The 24,548-nt window shown below is 47.4% G+C and overlaps 1 protein-coding gene across 5 annotated transcripts in view; it reads left to right on the top strand.

The window, feature by feature from the left end:
• Positions 1-1,014: 1,014 nt before the first annotated feature.
• Positions 1,015-24,548, top strand: part of NDRG2 (NDRG family member 2) — a 46,078-nt gene continuing 22,544 nt past the window's right edge. For 2 of the 5 annotated variants that reach the window (XM_084805182.1, XM_084805185.1), the window contains exons 1-5: positions 1,015-1,109; positions 9,570-9,652; positions 20,797-20,902; positions 22,989-23,109; positions 23,213-23,275. In XM_084805182.1, coding sequence (XP_084661308.1) covers positions 9,575-9,652; positions 20,797-20,902; positions 22,989-23,109; positions 23,213-23,275 — 368 coding nt within the window. In that variant the 5' untranslated portion in view covers positions 1,015-1,109; positions 9,570-9,574. Of the gene's footprint in view, positions 1,114-9,569; positions 9,653-20,796; positions 20,978-22,988; positions 23,110-23,212; positions 23,276-24,548 lie in introns of all 5 variants that reach the window. The other 3 variants (XM_084805180.1, XM_084805184.1, XM_084805181.1) reach the window with 3 other exon arrangements.

The raw sequence follows: 24,548 nt of genomic DNA, 5'->3' as shown, positions 1-24,548 counted from the left end.
TGGATAAGTGAACTTGGGTCTTTCATGTTGACCCAAGTTCATCTCTCAGAGGATACTAGTACTGAATGGTTAGTTTTAAACAGGGGAGGAGAGGGGAAGCTATAACAGAGCAGAACTTCAAGCCTGACAGGGAATTAAATTTTCTGCCCTGGAAATTATGCTTCTCCTTCGTATTTAACATCATCATCATCATCAGAGACTACTTAAGAGCATGTGCAGAGCGTTTGCGACTAGAGGAATACCCGCAGTCACGGCAGTCACGTACACATCTGGCAGAAGCTCCTGGTCACAGGGTGTAGCTTCCAGGCAGATCTTGAAGATCATTTAAAAAAAAAAATGTTAAGCACTGCCTACTTCCTAATCTCAGATTTGTGGAGGTGAGCTCTGGTTACTACCTGCTGAGCGAAACGGTACTCTGTACATGCTCGGTAGCGCCGCTTTCTACACATTTTCCAGGGCTGCATTCCAAAACAGGAGCTTCCGTGGACGAGCCGTAGGGCTTAAAGCGAAGCCGCACAGGCGTCACGGGGATCCCTGCCTAGGACGACGGGATCAGCGGCGGTTGGTGTTTTATTCCGGATTGACTACGACTGGTTTTGTTTTGTTGTTGGTTTGCTTCGGGAACGCCCCCCAGGGCTGGCCATCGGAGAGAAAAATTCGGGGGGACCCTTGCCCTGTAGGGGGCGCAGGGTCTTCGCGTCCTATATTGTTTAGCAACGTTTTGCATTTGCACGTACAAGAAAAAAAAGTATTTTGCGAGCGAAGCGAAGCGTGGCTGGCTGGCTGGCTGGGGTGGGGGACGAGGGCATTTCGGGGGTGTCTTTCTCCGCCTTTGTGGGGAACCCCTTTGTTACCAGGATCTGGGGAAAGATGGTTGCCGGTCTCTCCTCCGCTCTTCTCCTCCCCCTTTCCTTTCCTTGCTGGCAATCAGGATTGGCAGAGGCGGAGCTGGGGGGAGGGGAGCTGGGGGGAGGGGTCTCTCCCTGGGGGTGGGGGGAGGTGGTGTTTGCAGTCAGAGAGTCAAAGGCAAGTGAAGGTGGAAAGACAGACGGAGCGACAGAGCGCGGGCAGCGAGGCCGGCGCAGACAAGGCAGACAGACGCACGGACAGTGGGTACCAAAACGGGGGGGGGGTATTGCGGGGAGGCGAGGGACTGCCAGTTTGCAAAGCGCGGCTGCTCTTTTTCTCTCCCCCATCTCCTCCTTGTTCGCCTGGGTCTCCCCTGATCCCTCCCAAGCACCCCGAAAGGGAGGAGATCTTTGCGGCCAGATGTTGTCAAGTTTATAGGAGATTAAATGCTCATAATCGCAGAACAACCCCCTCCCCCTTACTCAGATCGGCTGCCTTTCATCCACCTCGTGCCCCCTCCCGGCTTTTGTTGTTGTCGGTGGTGCTGATGGGGTTACTATTGCTATTTTCTTTTTTAAAATGTCTATACAGAAGGGGCCTCCACCCCCACCCCGCGCCATGAGCTGGTTTGATTTGATTTCCTGCCTGCTTCCTCGATTCGCTTTGCAATTGACATAATCAACAGACTCAAATGTCAAATGGAAAAACACTCCGGATGGGAGGCACCCTCCGCCCCCCCCCCCAGCCCTCGATGGGCCAGATTGCTTCAGCGTGTGGGGAGGAGAGGGGCGGGGGGGGGGTTCTCGATGTGAGAGTGGGGTCTGTCAGGTTGGAGCAGGGAGCGGGGGTTGCTTTCTGCTAGAGAAAAAACACGGATTAAGTGGGTTGCAGTGAGAGAGGTGGGGAATCTGCAAAGCTGGGATTCCTGGGTTCGTTAGGCAGGGAGTGTCTTGTAGGGGAGAAGAGGTTAAAATGTGTGTGTGTGTGCACGCACCAAATGCTGCTGGATGCTGATCCCACTTCTGGGAGAGCAGTAAGTCCTAGTGGGTAGAAGCAAGGGGGTTGGAGGACTAGAAGACGCCTCCCAGGTTCAAGAGCTGAGGTGTCTGTGGGAGAGGAGCAGAATGCCAAAGTTACGTTGAAGAGGAATGGGCTCTAGGAAGATCATTCTGGGAGACAGGACTCCTGGGTTCACTAAGAGGGGAGGGGGATAGAGTACAAGGGATCATACTGGAAGGGGTGGCGGTAGCTGAACTCTGAGGTTCTGTCTGCAAGGGCAGTGGGTTAGAGAGCAGTGAATGACTGAGCCAGGACTCCTGAGTTCTCTGAGAGATGTTGGAAGGTGGGGGAGATTTTACCATTTTAGAGCAGGTGAAAACAGGGGTCCTTGTGTTCTTTGGAAGGGGAACAGGGTGAGAAAAGGCATAAAATTGGGTTTTGGGTTTTGTTTTCTGGGAGAGAGGCAGGGGGAAATCTGGGTCCTGTCCTAGCTGTGGAGTTACAAAGAGAACTCCCAGAGGTATACTGCACTGGGGACACTGGGGCTCTCAGCTTGGCTAGAGGCGAGAAAAGCCTGCAGAGAGTGAAGTGCAAGGCTTGGCTCCTGAGATATTTGGTTCCTGGCTCTGGGAAAGGAATATTAGCCCATTTCTGGAGTCAGAGCCAGCCAGGGACCCAACAAGAGATACAAAGCTGTCAGGTTCTTGGAGCCAGGAGGGCGATAGTTGTGCTGCATATTCCATCAGCCAGTCTGGTGAGGGAGGCTTCACGTGGTCTCGGTTGCAGGTGTGTGCCTGTGTTTCTCGGCCCCTCCTCTTTCTTGTGTAGGTGCCAGGGGATCTTGGAACATAGTCACTCCCTGGGTTGGAACCTGTGGGCACCTGAAAGCCCTCTGGAGCTGGTTCCCTGGTGGCCATGTTACGTGGATTGATTTCTGGCCCCCACAAGACAGACTCACAGCCTCCCGCTTCCATGCTATGTGGTAGGGATGCAACTGAAAATATGGAGTGCTCGCCCCACACACAGAAAGAGCTGGTCTCCAGCTGTGTGACAGCAGAGCCCCCTGGCCTGTGAGCCACCTTACCCTAAACTGCTTGACCGTACTAGCCATTAAGAGCGGAATCTTGGGGTCCTTATCGCTCATTTGCACACCGTCAAACCCAGAAGGTCTGGTAATAATTGGGTTTGGGGCAAGCACAGAAGGAAGGCTTTGGCAGTAATGATACACGTTACAATACCCCCCCCCCCATGTGTTGCATAATTCAACTTGTTATAAGTGTTTGCTTTTAAACTGGAGCACATGTACGCTGGGGTCAGGGCATGTTATATGTATCATGCAGGCCTCATGAGCCACTAAGCCAAATGTCTCCCACCAGCTGGCCCACTGCAGACTCACCAAACTTGGTTTTGGTGCCAGCCCAGGACCATGAAAATAGGTAGGGGATGTGGTTGACAAGCACATGGTACGCTGCATACAACTTAGGGGCTCACACCTCGGGGTGCTTAATTTTCTTAAAATGGGTGCTGCCAGGGCTCAAAGCTGTTAGTCGCAGATGTGGTGGGAGGCAGTAGGAGGATAGGAAAAATCAACTCTGGATGTGCTCAGAGGTGCTCTTTATATTTCCCAAGGCTGACTGTGAAAGTGATGGGGCGAGGAGGCTCTAAGGCAGCCTTCCCAGACCTGCTGCCCTCCAAATGTGTTGGACCACATGGCTGGCTGGGGGATGCTGGGTGCTGTAGTCCAATGCATCTGGAGGGCACCAGGTTGGGGAAGGCTCGAAGGACTCTTTAGCCCTGGATCAAACTTGGCTCCACGCACGTGTGTGTGTGTGTGTGTGTGTGTATGTAGTGGGAAGTGAGGGGATACCTCATTGTTTACTGCTCACGCAGTCTTTAACCCACAATGTCTTAAGTTGTATTACATGCTACCTTGGCTTAGCGGATGGAAATCTTGTTCCTGGCAGGGCTATCTGTGCCTTCAACAGTTGTGCAGCAGGCCTACATTCAACAGGTGGCACTTCCTCTAGCAGAACAAGTCTTTGCACCTGTTGGATTTTGGCTTGCCATTAAACTGGTGAAGACACTGGACCCCTGCCAAGCTGAAGAAGAAGAAAAATGGTAGGAACTAGGGGCAGTGAGAAGAAAATGAGGCAAGGAGCCCAGAATTTCCAGCATTGGGAGCCCAAAGAAAAGACTTAATTGTGCTCTGCCAGCGATCGCCTCCTTTCTCAGAACTGAGGTTGCCCACTCTTCTTGGAGGTGCGGATGCCAAGTCCCTCCAACCCTAGTTATGTAAGGGCACAACTCCCATCATGCTGGCTGGGGCATGATGGGAGTTGTAGGACTTTCTTCTGTCTAAACATGCATAGGATTGCGCCTGAAACCCCTTTCTTTGTTTTGCATCTTCGGAACCAGGGACAGTGGTGTAGACCTGCCTTCTCATGTAGCGCCTGCAGGGGTATCTATATATACAGTTGCTGTTCCTTGCAGGCCCCGTGAAGGGCCCCAGCGTGGCAAGGAGCTCCCAGGGAACTGGATCGCTGCCCGTGTCGCAGTGATCAAAACAGCTATTTATGGCCCAGGAGGGGGATCCTTGGATGGGGCCCAGAGTGGAAACCAGCCACTGCACCTGGGAGAGAGAGGGAGGGAGGGAGCCTGGGAAAGGGGAGAGCTGCCTGCTCTTACAGGGGCTCGGGGGAGCCAGACCTCATGCCAGCGATGGAGGGTCACCAAGTGATGGGAGAAGAGGGAAAGCTCGCAGCAGGGCAGGGGAAAGTAGCCTAGTTGGTAAGAGTGAAAGAGGGAGGGATGCTTAGTCATCCGCCTCTCCCCTAGCTCCCCTCTTTTTTGAACAATCCCAATCCAGAAATCACTCAGTGGCATGATAGGGCATGTAAGTGCTCTCAAAGTTATCTGCCAGGCAGTGAGGCATTGAGGGGTGGGGGAGATGTTGCCCTAGTTAGATCAAGACCCCACAGTTTTGCTCTTAGGCTGACATGTCTCCAGTTAAAACAGTCTTCCTGCCTGGTATGGGAAAGGGCAATTCCGTAGTGCAAGCTTTCTTGGCATCCAGGTCTTTGTGACTATTGTTCAGTATGCGTGTGTGTGTGTATGTGTCAGCGTGCATCTCTCATTTCTTAGGATGCCCTACGGCGGGGGGGGGGGGGGAATCAGTTCTATTTTTCAAACTCAAAGACAAATCAGGATATGTGAATGTTGGCAGAGTATAGGGGGACACACCCCTCAACTCAACGCAGTTTATTACTCGGTGTTCTGGAATTGTACAAAGGGCTTCACAATTCCTGTCTTTATATAGTCATGATAGCCCTGTGAGGTAGGTTAGGCTGAGGGCTGCTCCTTACGGGACAACTGCAACATCAAGTGGTGATGTGCATGTGTGAATGAGCTGTCACGGTTCCAACACACCAGATAGAACTTCATAGCTGTCTCGGGGACCATGTTTTCCAGTGGAGTGTGTTCACACGTTCAGTTGCCATCGTTGCATGAGCGGTAATCAAGGCTACGGTCCTAACAGCGAATATGTTCCATTGATCACAGTGGGGCTTACTTCCAAGTAAACATGCATAATATTGTGCTGCATGTGTAGAGAGATGTGTAGAATGTGGAACAACCCTGAGAGAGAGCAATTTGCCCAAAGCTACCCAATGAACTTCCCAGTTGAAGGCCATTTCACATATGATATTTTCCTGGATGGAGACAGGATGGCTAGGTTTAAATCAAGAATATTTAAATCGCCATGGGGTGAGGGGGGACCGGTTTAGATCATTGATTTAAATAAAGTTTCCCATTTTGAAATTCATATATTTCCTGAACAAGCATGTGTAAACTCCTTGATCACCGTAGTATATCATAATGAAAACATACTGTGTTAGACTAAGACTGCAATCCTGTGCTCACTTACAGGAGTAAGAACTCAATGGGACTTACTTCTGAGTAGACAGAATAGGGTTATGCTGTCTGTTAGTTGACCTTGGTACCCGTTTAAACCTATGGGACTTAAGTCTTGACTAACTTGTCCCATTGTTTCAATGGCAGCTAAATTCAACTAATTTAAGGTGCGATCTTATGCACGCTCAGACAGAAAAAAGTCCTACAACTCCCAGCATGACATGCTGGGAGTTGTAGGACTGTTTTCTGTCTAAACATGCATAGGATTGCACCCTTAGTCAACATCTAACCTGTTAATTTGCAGTTCAACCAAGCCTTTATATAAGCTAAGAGCATAATCCAAAATGTGTGATCATGTGCCCACATACACTGCAGAATTATAACTGTCAGGAAAAAGGTATAATTTTTCTTGGTCTCTGTACATGTGTGAGGATACTAAGCAAGACCACTTACTTGAAAGTTAAGGATGCAATCCTCCTATGCACTTTTATTTGGCAGTAACTCCCATTGAACAATGTGGGATTTACTTCCAAGTAAACATGCAGCGTGGGATAGAACTATAAATGTCGAGAGCTTTCCAAAAGCATAGGCTGGTAGTTACTAGGCAAAACAGTGTTTTTTCCACAAGGTAGAAAGTAAGTGTTCATGCTGCTTGGTTAGCAGATTCATAAATATTCATAATTCGAGTACTGAACACATTGAAGAGCTTAGATTCTTGGAGGGCATAAAATAGGAGGCCAAGATCACCCATATGGTCTCCATGGAGATCCTGGCAAGGTGGCATCCTAGCGCCGGCAGTAACTTGCTAGTCTCTGGGTCCAGTAGGAAGCCCACAGCAATACACATGATACACATGACTCATTGTATCATATAATACTTAACCACAGAACTCAGATGTGTTTGCAGGGGAATATGTGGCCCTGCAGGGGAATATGTGGCCCTCCAGGTGTTTTGGCGTACAATTCCCATCTTCCCTAGACAGCATAGCCAATGCTAAGGGATTGTGGGAGTTGTAACCAAAACAGCTCTAGGGCCATAGGCTGCCCACCCCTGCCTTAACTCAACCAGTTTGATAAATGGTCACGATCATGATTTAGTTTTAAGAGACTAGGGCGCAATCCTATGAATGTTTAGACAGAGAAAAAGGCCTACAACTCCCAGCATTCCCCAGCCAGCAAGGTTGACTGGGGAATGCTGGGAATTGCAGGCCTTTTCTCTGTCTAAACATGCATAGGATTACACTGTAAGTGTGAAAATGCTTGTTCATATTCAGTTCAGATTTCATTTTAAGCCAAGTTATTTAGTTATATTTAAAATGCCAGTATAATGGTTTTTTAAAATGCTATTTTAAATTTCTGATTAATTTATTTAAATTGCTGATTTTTCTCCACCCTGCATGGGAAGAACTTTCTGCATCCACTGAACAAGAACCCAGTTTTCTAGCCACTGAACATATCTGCCAGGAGACAGGGTATGGGGGGAATTGGGATTAGGGGGACATAGGTTTGGGGAAACCTCAGAACTCAGGTTGGGGTTGTGGATGGGGTTTCCAAACAAGCCTTAGGTTTGTTGTCTTTTTGTCCCTCCAAATGGCTACTAAAAAAAAAGAGAGAAAATAAGGAATTGTGCAATATGAGCATAGATTGTGTGTATCACTTTATAGATTACAAGATCTAGCTGTGTTTGGTATGAGATACAGGTTCCCTTGGTGCAGAATTTTGATTGGGGGGAAAAACAGAACCATAGGGCATATGACGTCCCTGTTATTGATCTCCTGCATGCTACACTCTCTTCCACGTGTCACAGCAGTTACAGTTAGCTGCTGTGGTGCTTGATCATCCCTGGTACTCCCAGCAGGAACGAGCAAGGCTGGCGCTGCGTGCCACCTTCAGGGCTGACCGAAGGCATTCTGTTGCTGCTGCAAGCCAGTTGCATTGTACAACCTAGGAGGTGGAGCCCATCTTTCCTTGAAATGTTGCAGAGAATGATGGGGTGCAATTTGCAGAGCACACACAGGCATGCCTGATCTGAGAGCTGAGCCTGGACATTCCAGGATATACATCTCAGATTGCACTTTGTTTCACTGGAGCCCTTAAGATGAAGTAAGCATTTGGGTTGCTTTGCTGTCAGGCTGGCCCTGGCTAAGGAGTGGCCATTTATAGGAAATCACACTTGGTTACCTAAGCAGAGGATTTGGATCTAGGAAACCTGGGTTTACTTTGTCACCTTTGCCATTGATTCACTAAGCAGCCTTGGGCACGTCACTCTCTCTCAGCCTCAGTTCCTCCGCCTGTAGAATGGGAAATAGTTGTCTTTATTGCATCAGCTATCAAACCAAAAGCAACCACATGAATCAGCACCAGATAATCACATATCAAGCAACAACACAGCAGGTTGAATCCAGATTTAGTCATACTTTGAGAAGCCCCATTGAAATCAATGGGACTTATGATAGCCATGACTTACTTGTCCTATTGACTTCAGTGGGCCTGCTCTAAGTATGACTAAATCTGGATCCAACCAACTTTGACACAAAATAGCAGACATACCAGCAAATGTACAAGACTTTAAAAGACTAAAGGATGAACAAACAAACCCACAAAATGGCACCATTTTAGATATATTTTTACAGCTCGCGTTATGCCCGCCCTTTGTTGACAAGTTTACATCTTATCTTCGTGGCTGCCTTTGTGATAGTGAAATGAAAATATTACTGTCCTTTGCCTCTGGGTTGTTCTGAGGGGCAACCACTATAAAGTTTGTAAAGCACATTGAAAAAGATTATGAATGTTCAACTGTCGTAGTGGAATATAGACTTCGGCTCCTTTCACAATTGCTCAGTGGTGTAGTGTGTTTTTGTATGTAGTGGGCTTTTGTATTTCCTGCATCTGTAAATTGAAAGGTGTTCAAATGAGCAGTTGATTTAACATGGAATCTGTTCCACTTTCTGCATGGAATCTGTTCCACTTTCTGCCGCACATTCACACTGGGCCACAGAGCACAAGAGGCCTGTAAGCATTTTCAGATCTTGTGTGTGAAAGAACACTCTTGATGGACAACAGTGTCAGTCTCTTTGTTAAATGAAGGCCAGGTTCACACATGCATTCTTTGACATTCTCATCACTTAATGGCTGGCAGCTAAATGTATTACCATACGCTGGCTTTCTTCACACTGAGCTGTTATCCTGTGAAGGAGCTTGCTCCTTCACGGAAGTTTACGGGCTCTTTACATGACACCGTGTCCCTCCAGGTGTCTCCTCCACTAAATATCCTTTGCTCCATTTTTAAACAGATCCCAGATAATGAGCTATCAAATTACCCCCTTCTGTTCCACTTCAGTTTCCTCTGTGAAAAGACTAAAAGCAGCAAGAAGAGGAGCGAGATAATGGAAAGATAATGGAAGACTCAGACAGAGGGAGAAGGAGGGGGAAGGGGGTGCAGGGAAAGGACGCAGGTGAAAAAGGGAGTCGTTGTGATCCTGCATTTAAAACGGAAGCAGAAAGTAGAATTTTAGGCTGGTGTAGAGATGCCTGCCATCTTGTGTTGCATTTGAGCTGACATTGGGTGACATGTAAGTTCCATCTGTTGCCGTTAGCTCCAGGATGGCTCATCCACATCCACAGTCATCACTTGGAGGTACAATCATCAAGCGAGGAATGTGCATGTGCAAATCAGCTCAAAGATATAACATCTTTCTGGATAGCCAGGAAGTGGATTTGTGACAGGCTTCCCATTCCATCCAGTGGTCTATCAGATGCATATGGATTTTCCCAACTAACGTGTTGCTTGATGTCTTTTGTCTTTTGCTCCAGGTGCCATGACGGAGCTCCAGGAAGTGCAGATCACGGAGGAGAAGCCGCTTCTGCGAGCCCCAGGTGCACCTGATCCGGGCAAGGTTAGCGAAAGGGCGAGTTTTGCCTGTCTCTCCCTCCCTCCCCTGCCACCACTCTTTTCCCCTCTCACCAGTGTTCCTCGAGTTGTCCAGTCTCACCTGTTTCCTTCCTTGCTCTTTTCCAGCTGAGGCAGGTCCGCAGAGCAGATGCCTTATGCCAAGTTTGGCTGTTGGTTCATGTAGCCCAGTATTGCCCACTCAGTGGCTTGCCAGTGTTTCAGGCAGAGGTCTTTCTTATCACCTGATTCTGGATCCTTTTGAACTGGCGGTGCCAGGGATTAAGCTTGGGATCTCCTATGTACAAAGCTCTACCGCTAATCTGTGGCCCTCGTCCCCATGGCTTAAAAATGGCAACCTTTGTCAAGCCACCAACACTGTAGGCCAGATCTGTGGGGTTGCCAGACCTCCATCCAGAGGCAATTCCTCTCTCTTTAAAAGAACTGCAGGACCAAGATGGAACAGCTGTGCCTGCTGCTCTACTGGAGAAGGGGCAAAAATGTGCCAACTCTTATCTAAATCTAACCCCCAACTGGTAAGCACACAACAAATAATGAGTTAGCTTTATATCTAAATGCAGTTCATCGTTAATAACAGAGGTGCCACAAGATAACTTGACTCACATCAAATGCTGTATAATAATGATGATAGATAGATTCCTTCGCAGCAGCATCAGAAGATGCTTGGAGCGATGGTTGCTGGCTGGCAAGGAAAACGCCCAGTTCAGCCTGCGTTTGTGCCTTTAACAGCCATTGGGATGTGCAGAAATCAGTGGGCAAAGCTTTTTGCAGCATGGAGCTAAACATGAGCACCTGCTAACGTGTGTGCGTCATGCTTTTGTCCAAGGCACAGCTACATACTGCATTGAGGAAACTAGTGACTCTTGTCAGAGCAGTTGCTTGGTCCAGCACCAGAAGTCGGGATCATCAGGCACCTGCTGGGGCCCACACTCGAGCCGGGGGCCGACTACTGACCCTCTCTGGAACCTTCCGGCCTTGGTGTTCCTGCTGCTGCTCTGCCACCCTTTTGCTGTAGCTGCCTGTTCACCTGCCCTCTCCGAGGATGTGGGCGATGACAAGAGCGAGGAGAAGGACTTGCCTGTCACTCTTCCTATGGGTGGCTGGCTGTGCAGATCAGGCTCAGAGCAAGAGAGGGAAAGCAAGTAGGCAGCAGCGACAGTGGCGAGGAGTAGGACACCTTGCCCTCAGGCTGGCCAAACACAGAAAAGGGCAGGCCTCATGCATCTTTCAGAGGTGTGTAGAAGAGGAAGTGACAGCAGGTGAGACTTGTGTGACAAGCCAAACCTGCTGAAACTCCCTTTTCTACACAACTATGAAAGATGCAGGAGCCCTGTCCTCTTTGCAGCTGGTCACCCTATGTGCTGAAGGCCCAGGGCCAGCCCAAGATCTTTTGCCACCTGAGGTGAAAGACAAGATGGGTCACTGTTTTGCAATATAAACTGCATGCATGGGGGACCCCGCCCAGATCAGGTCCACAGCGCAGGGGTGGGAAGGTCAAATCCAGATTGTGCCCCCTGGGCCTACTCCACATCAGGGGTACAGAACTTCTCTCAGCCTCAGAGCTGGATTTCATTTTGGAGAAGCTTTTGCGGGGCCACTGCCCAGTGGTGGGTGGGGGCGAAGTGAAAAAGGGGCAGGTCAAAATACCAAAAATAACAAGATATTTTAGCTTAAAGCTCTTACTCCAGTAACTAAGCCTTGGGAGAGGCATTTCAGCCTTTTAGAACAGGGAAACAAACTGCACAAAAGCCAGGAAACCAGCAGATGATTGGCTACGGCAAGGGGTGTGGTCATCTGGGGCAGGGCCAGATTGGGACTGGGGGGGGGGCAGCTTTGGCCCTTAGGCCTGAGGTTCTGCACCCCTGTTCTACAACAAAAATGAAAAAAAAAACATATAGCAACTAGCTACCTCTTTAAAGTATTATCTGCTTTGGCCTTCGCTTTCCCTAATGACAGGACCGGCCCTGCCGAGCCACACCCTGGAGCCAGTATTGACAATTTTTGTTTGAAGAGGTCTAACTGTGAACGGTGGTGTAAGCCCCTTTCCTCATTATGGGGTTTTCTACTTGAGGCTTCTACTTCTGGCTTCTTTGCGGGATTAAGATTGGCTCCTTTACACATTTTTTTCTGGGGGTTTTCTTTCTTTGCGTTTCTGTATGTCCTGTTACACTACCGCTAGGTGGCATTGTGGTATAGCAGAACTGTGGAAATACAGAGGGCTTTCATGCCACCATTCAGGATATACCAGACTTCCTTAGAAAAAAACATGCTAAAATGGTTGCAAAGCACGTGAGGATAACAACGCCATGTGAAGCACCCACATGCTACCATGAGTGAGGAATCATGAGTGCACAATAAATGCTTCATGTAGAAAGGCTCTATATGCAGAGGAATTATTTTAAATTCCATTCAGATGATTAAGCAATACATCTGTATAAGCTGGTCAACTCACACACTGGGCCCAGAACATAATCTGAAGGTACATGAAGCATTAACTTTGTCGAAGTTGGTCCCTGCCTAGATGTTGATGGGGGGCAGCTGAGAATCCTATGTGCATGGCCTTGAGCTCTTCAGGTGAAAGGGTGGAATATAAGTGCACTAACTAAATAACAGACTTGCTCTATTTTGAATATTTTCAACAGTGAACATATTAGACATACAATAGTTACCAGTAATGCTGCTGAGAAAGATTTAGGTCAAAACATGACCAGCCTATTGTAATCTTTTGAAGCTGCTTTGCAGATCCATGAACATTGTATTACACAGCATTTGACCTGACTGGAGTGATAGTGCCATATATGTAAAAATAAAGTGCAGACTGTATATTTAGATATAAATGTAACCATTGTTTTTCACGTGTAATCTGCAAAGGTCACCCGTTTAAGATTATCGATTCTTTTTTTTCCTGTCAGTGCTTCTGGGCTGTTTGCCACCTATATGACACCTGCATGAAGATGCAGTGATGGAGAAAGAGATTCCCCCATTGAATTTCTTCTTGTTGCACAGCTGGTAAAGGCACAGGAGCCTTGTCCGGGGAGGGGGTGGTGGAAACATTGGCCTCCTTAAGTGTGCATTCTGCACAAAGGGAGCTTAGCCATTGGGAGACAAAATGCAGGGGGAGTTAATATCTTTTTACTGAGGTACTACTGGCTTCCCAGCAACAGTTCTATAATCTAGGGTGTCATCTGGGCTAAGGGTTGGACATTAACAGAGGTTCCTAGGATATCCTGGGATATGTGGCTGGGGGAAAAAAACATCTGGTGCAGATGGGATCTCAGTCCACTTATCCTTACCAATCGACGCAGGACAAGTGTGGGTGGGTTGTGTAGTCTAAATCAGCGGTAGGCACCATGGCACCTTCTAGATGCTTTGGACTTTTTGTTGTTGTTCAGTCGTTAAGTCGTGTCCGACTCTTCGTGACCCCATGGACCATAGCACGCCAGGCCTTCCTGTCCTCCGCTCTCTCCCGGAGCGTGCTCAAGTTCATATTCATTGCATCGGTGATGCTATCTAGCCATCTCATTCTCTGACGTCCCATTCTCCTTTTGCCTTCAATCTTTCCGAGCATTAGAGTCTTTTCCAGAGAGTTTTCTCTTCGCATTAGGTGGCCAAAATATTTGAGCTTCAGTTTCAGTATCTGTCCTTCCAGTGAGCAGTCAGGGTTGATTTCCTTTAGGATTGACTGATTTGACCTCCTTGCAGTCCAGGGGACTCGTAAGAGTCTTCTCCAGCACCACAGTTCGAAAGCATCAATTCTTTGGTGCTCAGCCTTCCTTATAGTCCAGCTCTCACAGTCATACGTTGCTACTGGGAAAACCATAGCTTTGATTATACGAACCTTTGTCGGCAAGGTGATGTCTCTGCTTCTTACTATGCTGTCTAGGTGTGCCATAGCTTTCCTGCCAAGGAGCAAGTGTCTTTTAATTTCATGGCTACAGTCACCATCTGCGGTGATCTTGGAGCCCAAGAAAGTAAAATCTGTCACTGCTTCCATTTCTTCCCCTTCTATATGCCAGGAAGTGATGGGGCCAGATGCCATGATCTTAGTTTTTTTAATGTTGAGTTTCAAACCAGCTTTTGCACTCTCCACTTTCACCCTCAGCAAGAGGCTCTTTAGATCCTCTTCGCTTTCTGCCATTAGGGTGGTATCGTCTGCATATCTGAGGTTGGACTACAACTCCAATAATCCCTGACTATTGACCATGGTGGCTGAAGCTTATGGGAGTTCTAGTCCAAAACCTCTGGAGGGCATCAGGTTGCCTACCCCTGGTTTAAATGGCTAGCTTTCTTCACAAGGCAGGAGTATGGAGTTCCATTTCTCAGCGGCACCTTCTGACCTCCCCAACCCCCAGTTGAGCAACCACTGACCAACTGGAACCATGGAAAGGAGCAGGTGTACCCTTGGATAACTATGCTTCAGCTCTAGAGTGTAGTTAGCCTTCTGGTAAATCCACTTTGCTCCAAGTCTGCTTGTATCCCATGCCAGTTTTAAGTGGCAGGGATACACTATGCGCACTCTGCTCCCACCCCCCATCCCCATAACTGTTTTTTCTTCTTCCTCACTTACTTCCTACGTTCTTGCACTCTGTCTGTCTGTCTCCCTCCCCTGCCCTCCTTTCTTTCTCTGTGTTCTAGGATGCTGAACTGATAGCAGACAAACTTCTGCAGGAGCATGGCCAGGTAATGTCATCCCCCCACTGCATCCTTTGCGTCTCGTTCATGGGGACAGAACTGGTGACCCCAAGCCTGCAGAAATTCCCAACCACAGAAAAAGCCAAATAGAAAGAAGTTCTTTCTCTCCCTTCTTCTTCCACAACTGGACATACAGCAGATATATAGATCCAACTCTTATGGCTGCTGTTGGATTTCTTGAGCTGCAGTGGAGGAGAAAATTGTCCCTGTCAAATCACTGTTAGGCAGACAGCTGTTACGGCACACAGAATCCCCTTCAGGAGAAGAAAAAGATGATAGCACCCAAGGTTTCTCTGCCTGCCGGTGGGGGAAGAGTGAAGTCTAGAGAATGGGGCTGTTCACACAACATGCTAAGCTACACTCAGCGGCTGAGTGTGGGTTGTTGTTGAACCGTGGGTTGTTTGTTGAACTGTGGGTTAGCATGTTGTCTGAACCCAGGACATTTTCCACAGGTGGCTTGTTAACCATGCAATGTGTCTTGTCAACCACCCTGAACAACCCAACAACAAACCATGGGCTCGCAAGGTGACTTGTTTGAGAAAAATAAGCCATACTGCAGGCTTAAGACACCCTGTGGAAATGACCTGGGTTCAGACAACGTGTTAACCCATGGTTCAACAAACAACCCATACTCAACCACTGAGTGTGGGTTAGTGTGTTGTGTTAACCCACTCAGTGTAAGCAGAAGAGAGAGCAAGGACTTTGGGGTTCCATGGGAACTATTTGAGGAGTAGAGAGTATACACAGGGGTAATTTATTGGGTTGCCACCTTTTTTCAGGCAGGGCTCCTGACCTGAACAGCTGGGCAACAGGCAGAAGTTCAGACAGCACAACTTCTCTGGTCACTCACTACTAGATGTCTGTGCTGAGGAAAAACTGCATCTCTTCAATTAAAACATAGAAACCTGCCTTGTACCAAATCAGACCATGGATCCGTGCAGCTCAGCAGCCCTCCAGGGTTTCAGACAGGATTTTCCAGATTTTCTTAACCTGAAGATTCAAGGGGACTTTTGCAGGCAGTGCCTATGTTTTGCCACTGAGGTATGCACCTTCCCCCAAATTCTCCATTATGTAATTGCTGAATGCTCAAGAGTCCTGCCAGACAAAAAAAGAAGTGACAGCTCTCCCTAGGAATCCTGGCTCTGAGCCCAGCCTGTTCCTTGTTTGTTGACTTTGATTTGTAGCATGTACCTTTCTCAGCAGTAGCAGTCTAACCACTGCTGTTATTTGTTATCTGCCCACTGGTCCACTGGCCAGTGGAAGGGGGGTGGGGAAGAACACAAGAAACCAGAACTAGGTTTGAATTAAAGTTTCCATCTTCTTTTCCTCCACTCTGTGACCTTAAATAGCTGCATGATATACAGGACTTCAACAGCTGCAGCTTCCACCATCATTGTGCCTTGAGGTTGCCAAGTGTCACAGCCACCCCTGCTCCTGTGCCTATAACTGCAGCTCAAAGCTGCTGAAATTAGCAAGTGATCATGCTTTTCTGTATGCTGCAAAAAGTGTCACCTTCCAATTCCTGTAAATCAAGCTGCTTTTAAAGGCCTGGGAATAGCCGAGGCTGTTTATCTGGTCAGTTGACAACTCTGTTGCACCACCATATCGAGCAAAGCCACACCTGTTGGGATAACAGCCCATCATACAACTAAAAGGGTAGCAACTCTAGCTGCTTAGTCATGACCTCATTGGCTGGCCTTAGGCAAGGCACCCTCTCTTGGCCATTCTTTCCCAACTGGTGAAATAGGAATATTTAATTACAGGGTTATTATGAGGCTAGATGACACAACAACTGCAAAAAAAGCACACTTTTGCATACTTGAAATGGCAAATAATAGCCATGCATCCTGCCTGCAAAAGTCTTATTACACCAATCTGCCCTCGTACAAGTGCCCATTTTCCATTTTCTGCGAGAAACTAGCCTTATCCAACACTACTCAGTATGAGAGGGATCTGTAACCAAATGCCTTTCAGATCTAGTGCTTGACCCTACTACATTCACATTCCATTCCACCCCAGAGCTAGTAACAGAATCCAAGAGACTTGGGCTTCTAAACCTTACCAGGAATTAGGATTCTAACTTCTGCTTGGTGCGTTGCACAAGTTTAGCTTTACTTATCACTCCCTCTAATAGTGAAGTGAGATGGTGAGTGCCAACAAAAATGGAGCCAACCTGAAGTCACTGAGCAAATGAGAGTTAGCATTGTTGGGGAACTCTGAGGTTTGCAGATTTTTTAAAATAAAAAAGTACAGAACCAACCCCCAAAGGGCAAAAACAGCTAATGAGGGCCGAGCATATTTAATAGCCACAGAATGTTGAGCACCAGTTGGAAAAGAAAAATGGAAAAGGGGTGGGGGAGTGAAATGCCTTGTCTTGGAGCAAATGGCTGTCTGGAATCCTGAACAGGAGCATTCCTGTGGATGATGGTGGTGTGAGGATATACCACAAAATTTCATTGCAGGTCCCCTTGTTTGCTTTATTGCAATAGTTCTGTTTGGGACCCCTCCAAAGTTGCTAAGAATCAAGAGTCAACATAAAAGCAATAAAACCACAAGCGATCAAATAAAACAGAATGCAGGAGAGCCGATAAGGCAACGTAAGATTAGATTAGATGTCAATAACATAACAGTACTCTGTGTAAAGCATAAAAAGGAAGGAGGGAGCCATATATTTATTATTACTCATGCCAAAAGTACACTGGACTAGCACTGTTTTCACCTGCTACCTGAATGCCAGCTGAGCCTAAACAAACCTTCCAAGGAGGTAGTGACATCCACAGCTGGACAGGCCTTAAATAGAGAAAAAGGCCTCCTTGTACCTTTATGTTAGACTTTCTCCCCAAAGGGGAGGAGGGTATAGAAGCTTTTACTCTTAAGGGAAAACCTTCAGAGCTCACCTCCTGCTTTTTAACTCAGAGTGTGTGTCCTTCTCACACACCCAGCTCATCAACAGGACTTTCCTGCAGCAATTTTAACTAATTCTAAAACTTTGATATAGCTCCTCCCTCTTCCACTGCATCTGCTATCCCTCTTTCTTGCCCCTTCCAAAGAACACTGTCTTTAATCTTTTCTCCCTTTCCAAACTTGGCTCACCACCAGAAGCCTGAATCCAGAGTTTCTCAACTCCTTTCTCCTCTTTCAGTGCACATAAACAATGGCCAGTTACCTCACCAACTCCTGGACACATTAGCTTAGAAGCTCCCCCTGCCTTGCTGCTTTGTGTAAGCTCCCTTAAAGCGGGTGGTGCTGCTACTCCTTCTGCTCTCCCTGTTGCTACTGCTGCTGCTTGCTTTGCTCGGCATTCAAATCCCAGTGGAGAGGACGGGGAAGTGCCAGCCGCTGCCACAAGCCTCTCACGCCCCGGCTGTACTCACAGCTGGCTCATCCTCCGCACCGAGAGGAGGCAGGTGCATACCATGCCCAACCCTCCACACTTTACAACAGAGAAGGGCAACTTCCAGATCTTTTAGCCTACAACTCCCATCACCCCCCACCATGGGCTAGGGAGGATAGCCAAAACATCTGGAGGGCCACAAGTTGCCCACCCCTGCTGTACAAGAAGTGGGAATTTCAGCAAATGCAGTTTTCCTCACCCGAGTGCTGCCAATATTCCCTCCACTATAACTGTTGAAGACCTTGAGGCCCTGACTTCAGTGGTATCTGGCCTTCCTACCAGAGGCCTGCAAAACTGGTAACCCACCAAGCCAAACGCAGTGCACCAGGGGTGGGAGTGAAGTTGACAATAGCTGTCCTGGTTTTGTTGCCTGCCTGCATTTGTAAAACCATGCATATTATCAAGTACCTTGGTGTGTTGTATTCGAGCATAGTGGATTAATTGTGTATTGTCCCCTTAAGACCAGGGGCCTGTTTCCATGACCAATTTACTCCAAACTGGCTGTGTGTGGAGGTCATTAGGACACATGAGTCATGGCCATCCAGCAGCCACCCCAGAGTTGATCACGAAAAACCAGATTTCCTGAGACTGCTTATAGTCTGATTCTTTTCCTTAATTTGGCGTGTCTGCACTTCTGTTGTGTACACCAACCCTCCGCATTTACTCCAGTTAACCCTGCCCAGAGGTGTGCCTTTCACCATGACTCTGGTCGAGGGGTGTTTCCCCAATGTTTTCCCCGCCTGCATTTCCCTGATGTTTCCGCCATTTCCCTGCTAGCTACCAGAGTTCTTTTTTAAAAAAGTAAAGGATTAAACCAAAACAGTGCTTTAGCACTATGTCGCGAACCAGAAGTAAGCACTCCCCATTCACCAGCCACCAACTGTATCGATGTTGGACATTTAAAGTTGTTACTCTATCAGGGGCTAAAGCTTACACTACTAAAAGCGCCATGGGGTGAGGTGTGCATATATAAGTTCCCAGCCAGATCGCAGTCTTAGAGGTAGTTACTACAGAATCCTCAGTTGCGCATTTAGAAGACATCACTATCACTCCACAGCAAAAAAAGCCCCAGTTCTCCAGCATCACCTCTAACCCTCTCTCTCGCTATCTCATTATAACAGTATTTCACATTTCTTCCATCAATATGCATACCCCCATGTCAGTATCTCACAATCACTCTATCACTCAATCGTGAAATAGCACTAACATGTATTTGCGCTATCACTTGATTGCACTATCACACAATAGCGCATTAGTTCAGGAGTTTCTGCTAACTCCTGTTGTAGTCAATGAGGCTTGTTCCCAAAAGTGCACCATCACGTGTTTGTGCTATTGCGCGATAGCACATTTATTCAAGGGTGCCCGCCAATGCAGAAGCCCGGTATTTAGAGGGAAAGTCGGGGGAGAAATGGGTGGTATCAGGTAAACGTCCAGGAAGTCTACTCAGAAGTAACTCCTGTTGCAGTCAATGAGGCTTGTTCCCAAATTTACAGAGATTGCCATTAAGCCAAAAACACTGAGTACATGCAGGGTACGTCATGTGTTCATCTGGTGAAAGGCATAGTAACTCCCTTAATGCCTGCAAAGTGCTATTTCCAAAGCTGGGTGTTTCTGCTGTTTGGTTCAAGGCTTTTTGGGAGTTATTAATGCCAGCTTCAGCCCTCTGTATCATCGCCTAACCTGGGGGGCAGGAGAAAGGACAGTAGAGCCTGGAGCAGGGAGCCTCTCTTATTGGTTAAGCAGCCCCTGCCAGTCTGATAACATTCACTTCCAATCCCCCCCCCCCAACCTGGAAGTATGTTTCTGTCAGCAACTTATAATGGTGCGGTTCAGTCCTTCGAGGAGCCCTGCGCAGAGCCATGCTGATTCCATGAAAAATCCAGTATTCCCTTGTTTGCTTCACTCTTCCGTTGTCATGAAAACACAGCCCAGGAGAGTCTAGACCAAGAGCGGGCAGAAAGTAGATCTCCAGATGTGTTGGACTTCAACCCCCAGCATTCATAACCATTGTCCATTCTGGCAGGGGCTTCTAGGAGTTGAAGGCCAACCCATCTGGTGATCTACCTTCTGCCCACCCTTGGTCTAGATTCTCCCCACCCAACCTGCCTTCTCTTGGCCTAAGACAAATCCTGCTGCAGGCCTACATTAAGGGCCCTTCCAAGGAGCTGTATTTAACTCCATTGTATAAATCCTATTAGCTACCAGAAGTTCAGACATCCAGCTGTAGCCCTATTCAGAACTTTCCCTCACACGTTGGAGAAGTGTATGAGGGGAAGCAGGGCTGAACCTAGTCAGCCCACCCCTTCCACCATGGATGTCAACTACCTCTGCTCCTTAACCTACAGCAGCAAACATTTGCAGGGAGGCAGCCTTTGTGTAAATGCTCGAATAGGGTTACCAACTGTCCAACCACACTGTGTAGCTGCATCTTCAACAGCAGTACCATGTGCAGATATTAGAAGGGGGATAATGCTTATCCCCATGTTTTGAAAAGTTCCACCTGCTGATTATTTTTTAATCAAGCTGCAGTTAAAGGCACAGGAGTAATCCAGGATGTATGTGGGGGTTTTAAATTCAGTTAGCAACATGGAGGAACTGGTTCTGAGCAACGTTTCCAGTAGCTGGGATGGGCCCAGAAATTGGGCAGCACAGCACTTTGCCTCTTCCTTTGACTAGCGTAAGTAGAATAAATTATGCAAAATAAGCCAATATATGCAGACCTGTAGAATCCAGCTCACTTGACCCATTTCTCTGTTATTTCTCAGCTTCAGCGGTTTACTTTCTAGGCCCTGCTACTTGATGCTGCATTTTGCTGGGGCCAAGATTACGCAGAAAGAGTGTACGCCTTTACAACTTGTCCATAAAAAACAATCTATGCATGAAGGACAGGGCGGAGGCCTGTTACCACCCATGATCCCATGCTTCCCTCCATCCATTCCATATAACCCTGATGTCAGTTGTCTGCACAGGCATTGCAGCTCTAGCATTGCAGCGCTGCATCTGTTCACCTTTCTCTCTCTGTGTGTCTTTGTTTCCTTCTGCAGAAACACACAGTGGAGACACCTTATGGGGTCGTGACAATCACCATCCATGGAACACCCAAACCCAAACGCCCAGCGATCCTCACCTACCACGATGTGGGACAAAATCGTAAGACCGGAATGCCCACTTGGTTCGGGGAGGGTGCGAGCGAGGCAGGGAGTTCTCCAATGACTGCATCTCCAAGTGAGAACTTGGATGTTCACCCCACAGCCCAGCTCACGAAACCTTTAAAGCATCTTGTCATTCTGGAAGAATCCCAAGAACGTCTTGCTCTGGTGGAGCCAAGAATGTCCAGTTTGTATGTGTGTGTGTGCATGCGCGTGCACACATGTGAGATCAACTCTTTTTTTTTACTAGAACCCCCAAAGTCTACCAGCTAGGTGCTGGGAGGCGGAGTGGGAGGGGAAAGTCAGATGCAAGTGGGCTGCTAAGAGCACAAACCAATTACCTACTGCAGCCCATGAACTAAACATTCAGATGACCTACACATGGAAGAGCAAATCCAAGTTACTACAGATCAGGGAATCTATGAGCCTAATTGTGGGTGGGGTTTTTTTGTAGATGCGGTTGTTAAACAATTGGGAGTCAGAAGCCCTTGCTGACCTTCTGCAAATTATCCTGCAATCTACCAGTAGATCCTTCTGCACCCCCATTCTTCTTTCTACACCACCCATCACAGGCAATCCCACCTCTGCCACTTGAGGATTAAGAAGCAACACTTGATAATACTCCAGAATTCCAGTTTGGATTGCTTGGTGATCTTTGGACTTGGGCCCACACCATGGACGCCCTAGGTGGTCTTGAGCTACTCAATCTGTCTGGCTCATTGCTTGGCTACGCATGCATCACGAATGCCCTGCCTGCTGTGAACTTCAAAGGCACCAACAGGCAGAGAAAGTGGAGATGACAGAAAACGTTCATACAGGGAAGGAGGGTGCTGGCTGAATTTCTCCCTCTCTTGCTTATCTCTTCTTATCTTAGCAGCTAATTTCCCCTACTACTCTTCCTTCCAGCTCCTAGAGAAAATAGCCACTAAGAAGGAGAGATAAACAAGGGCTAGAGAAATTATGCCAACAGCTCTTTCTTCACTGTGCATATGATATTTTTATTCTCTCCAGCCTTTTCTGCCTGTTGATGAAGAAGGCTTTTGAATTCCCAGCAGAACGGTGGAGGGCGGATGTAATGTGTAGTCAAGCACCTAGTTCCCCATGTGGAAAACAGGAGCAATAGTGGCCTCCCTCACTGGGTTGTTGTGAGTGTGAATTAAACATAGCTTCTAACATTCTTTCCACAGCCAAGAGCCAAATCCACTAGTACTTTCTTTTTTCTTTTCTTTTTTTAGAACTTTTTTGGTCCTGAAACTCAATTTTTAGTAGCATGCCTAGTTTTGAGGATCAGGCGTATTTTTTCACTCCTTAAAAAGACAAACCCGTACTGAAAAAGACCATTTTTTTCTCCCCAATTAAAACAAATGTGTCAATTGAGATCCTGAAATTATGACTCCCAGATTCCAATTTCGAAATCTGTCATTTCAAAATTGACTTGAATTGAAAGGCGCAACCCTATGCATATATAGAGCGAAAGAAGTCCTGGGGAAAGTGGCTGAGGAATGCTGAAAGTTGTAGGACTTTTTTTTCTGTCGAAAAATATAGGATTGTGCCCTTATTATCTTTTCTGTTTCTAATGCAATTTGTGCTCTGTTCCGGAACTCCCTGTCATCCATCTGGGCCAATCATCTTCTTAGTCTTTAAGAATGTTGAAGGCTCTCCTTCTCCACAAAGCTAGCACCTCTTGAAGGGTGAATATGGGAGCTCCCCAATTCAAGTTTGCCTGTTTGTCTGAATGCACCCATCTCTTGCTCTTTTGCCAGACCAACTGAAGACAATTTGTTGCCTTAGGTTGCTATCCTATGCATACTTACATAGGAGTAAATTTCCTTGAACATGGTAGACCTTCCTTCTGAGTAAACGTGCATAGGCTTGTGCTATAAGGGAGAAAATCCAAATGGCGCCCCTGATGTAAAAAGAAAATTATAAGTGAAACTTCATTGCCCAACACCTGGCATCCGCTACCTACCTCACGATAGTGCCATCTGTGTTTTGATTTTGCACCTTTCCAACCTGATGGCACTACCTGTTGCCCGTCTGCAGCCTGACACCCCCTTCTTCTGTCTCCCCACTCCCACCCCCCCCAGATCATTCGTGCTTCGATACCCTCTTCCACTATGAGGACATGCAAGAGATCATAAAGAACTTCGTGGTGATACATGTGGACGCGCCTGGCATGGAGGAGGGTGCCCCAGCCTTCCCTCTGGGGTGAGCCTTGCAGCCTCCAGTCCCGCCCCACCCGCATTGTTGGGTGTGATGGGGATGAGGTCCAGCTGTCTAATTCAGCCCCCAATCTCTGCTCCCTTCCTAGGTATCAGTATCCTTCTCTGGACCAGTTGGCTGACATGATCCCCTGCATCTTGCAATATGTCAAGTGAGTCAGGGTGGGATGACATGATGTGTGTGCATTGCAGTGGGGAACAACATTCTGCAGTGGACCCCCATCAGCTTCCCAAAGGGGGCTGGAGGGTAAAATTAGAACATGCACAACCTTGCATCAAAAGCATCAACACAAAATAGGGAAACCACATAGATAGAAGGTTAAACTCCCAAAGATTCTACCTTCTAGCCTACTCCTTGGGTTACTGTCTTGTTTCCTGAAAGAGATTTAACAACTATTTGACACTCAGAGCATCTCTACACCAGCCTAAACCCCCACATTTAAAGCAGGGCTTTCTGCTTCCGTTGTAAATGCAGAATCACGATGGACTCCTTTTTTACGTGCTTCCTCCCCCCACCCCCTTTTCCACCTTATCTGAGTCTTCCATATGTTTCATTACATAGCCGCTAGATGGCGCTGTGGTCTAGCACCTCTTATTGTGACTTTTCCTTTTTCATGGTGGGAACTCAAGTGGAACTCAAACACTGTAATTTGATAGCTCATTATCTCCAATTTTTTAAAAAATGGAATAAAGGTCATTTAATGCAGGAGACACCCTAGAAGTTAACGATGTCATCTAAAGGACCCACAAACTTCCGTGAGTAACCAATCTCAATAGCAGGATAAAAGCTCTGTGTGAAGAAGCCCTGAGAAATTCAGCAGGCGCAGCCTTTCCCATCCTAGAGATGCACTGATGTGGTGGGATGCCTCTGTTGAATATCTGCTTCTTGTGTAGCTCTTAAAGGCAATGAATGTCTTTCAGGAAAAGGGGCTGCACTGTAAACCCACTGTGCTTTTTCACACACGCTGCTCCAGAAGCTGGCAACAGAACCCAGGAGCACTGGTTGCAAACATACCATGTTCTAATCCATGCAGCCCAGGTGATTCCTAGAGCCTTCCCAGCCCCAGGAATTCCCTTGGAGCTGGACACAGAACTCAGAATTCCCCTGCTCCCCTATGTATTTTGCTCCTTGAAAGAACTCAAGTGTCCTGGCCCTCAGTTGCTTCCTGCCCAGTCCTAACAAACTGGAACTGTGAATGGAACCTATGTCCCCACTTCTAGCCCCTAATCCAGGTGTCTTACCCTGTTCAGTCTCACCCTTAGGTACTAACTTACCAATATTATTATTGTTCCAGAGGGATAGCCATCTTAGTCCGTTACAGGAAATGTGAAAAAAGAGTCTTGTGGCACCTTAAAAGCTAATAGATTTCTGGTTGCCTAAGCTTTTGTGGTTTGTTTCATCAGATGCGTGAAGTGTTAACTTCC

The sequence above is a fragment of the Heloderma suspectum genome, chromosome 6 (genome assembly GCF_057233095.1).
Source record: "Heloderma suspectum isolate Gila_16-S chromosome 6, 16-S_ref, whole genome shotgun sequence".
NCBI classification, from domain to species: Eukaryota; Metazoa; Chordata; class Lepidosauria; order Squamata; family Helodermatidae; genus Heloderma; species Heloderma suspectum.
The sequence above is the reverse complement of the archived record's forward strand: the minus strand, read 5'-3'. Positions and strand labels throughout refer to the sequence as shown.